General features: G+C 71.0%; 1 protein-coding gene across 1 annotated transcript in view; it reads left to right on the top strand.

Annotated features, from left to right (window-relative positions):
- The first annotated feature begins 13 nt into the window (after positions 1-13).
- The window catches only part of KLF2 (Kruppel-like factor 2), a 2,222-nt gene continuing 1,083 nt past the window's right edge, over positions 14-1,152 (top strand). The window contains exons 1-2 of the mRNA XM_006898326.1: positions 14-88; positions 730-1,150. Coding sequence (XP_006898388.1) covers positions 14-88; positions 730-1,150 — 496 coding nt within the window. The remainder of the gene's footprint in view (positions 89-729; positions 1,151-1,152) is intronic.

The following is a 1,152-nucleotide window of genomic DNA, read 5'->3' as shown; positions in this document are numbered from 1 at the left end:
CGCTGCTCGGGCCATGGCGCTGAGCGAGCCCATCCTGCCGTCCTTCGCCACGTTCGCCAGCCCGTGCCGCGAGCGCTGCCTGCAGGAGGTGAGGGCGCGGCCGGGGCAGCCCTGGCAGCGGGCACGGGCAGTAGAACGAGGGCGGCGGGGACACCGGGGCGGCGGGCGCAGGGGGCAGTAAGAAAGCGGGGAGCAGGGATGGCACGCGCAGGAGGCAGCGGGGAAGGCAGAGACCACAGGGTACGACAGGGACAGCGGGCGCGGGAGGCAGCCGGATAACAAAGTGCGGGCGGCGGGGACAGCGGACACAGCGGGGCAATAGAACGCAGGCGGCGGGGATGGCAGGAAAATCCGCGCGGGAGGCAGCGGAGCAATAGCGCACAGATTGTTGGGACAGCAAGTATGTCAGGGGCGTTGGGGACAGCCAGCTCAGGACCTCAGGGTTTTGAAGTTCCCAGGAATGAGGTACAGCGAGCGCAAAGGGAGCCGGACAACAGCATCCAGTTGGCGGGGACAGCAAAAAATCGGGGAGGGGAACAGTGGGATTTGGTGGCAGGAACAGCGGGCACGAGGGACAGCAGAGACGGAAGGCAGTGAGGTTGGTCGGCTTTAAGCAGCCAGGCTGTGGGGAGCACGGAATAGTGGGATTTGAGACGCCCGGGCAGCGGGGATAGTGGGCGCGCGCGGGGAGGCAGCAACGCGCTCATGCCTGCGCTTGTCGCCTTGCAGCGCTGGCCGCGCCCCGAGCCTGAAGCCAGCGGCACGGACGACGACCTCAACAGCGTGCTGGACTTCATCCTGTCCATGGGGCTGGACGGCCTGGGCACTGAGGCTACCCCGGAGCCGCCGCCGCCGCCTCCTGCCTTCTACTACCCGGAGCCCAGCGCCCCGCCGCCCTACGGCGCCCCAGCGGGAGGCCTGGTGTCGGAGCTACTGCGTCCGGAGCTGGACGCGCCGCCGCCCCCTGGACCCCCGCCAGGGCCCGCGCTGCACGGCCGCTTCCTACTGGCGCCCCCCTGCCGCGCAGTCAAGGCCGAGCCGCCTGAAGTCGACGGGGGAGCCTACGGCTGCGCACCCGGCCTGGCCCGCGCGCCGCGCGGCCTGAAGCGCGAGAGCGGCCCGGGCGCTGCCTGCATGCGGGGTCCCGCGGGC

Source organism: Elephantulus edwardii, unplaced genomic scaffold, assembly GCF_000299155.1.
Source record: "Elephantulus edwardii isolate Elephantulus edwardi_28Jun2011 unplaced genomic scaffold, EleEdw1.0 scaffold00226, whole genome shotgun sequence".
Classification (NCBI taxonomy): Eukaryota; Metazoa; Chordata; class Mammalia; order Macroscelidea; family Macroscelididae; genus Elephantulus; species Elephantulus edwardii.
The sequence above is the reverse complement of the archived record's forward strand: the minus strand, read 5'-3'. Positions and strand labels throughout refer to the sequence as shown.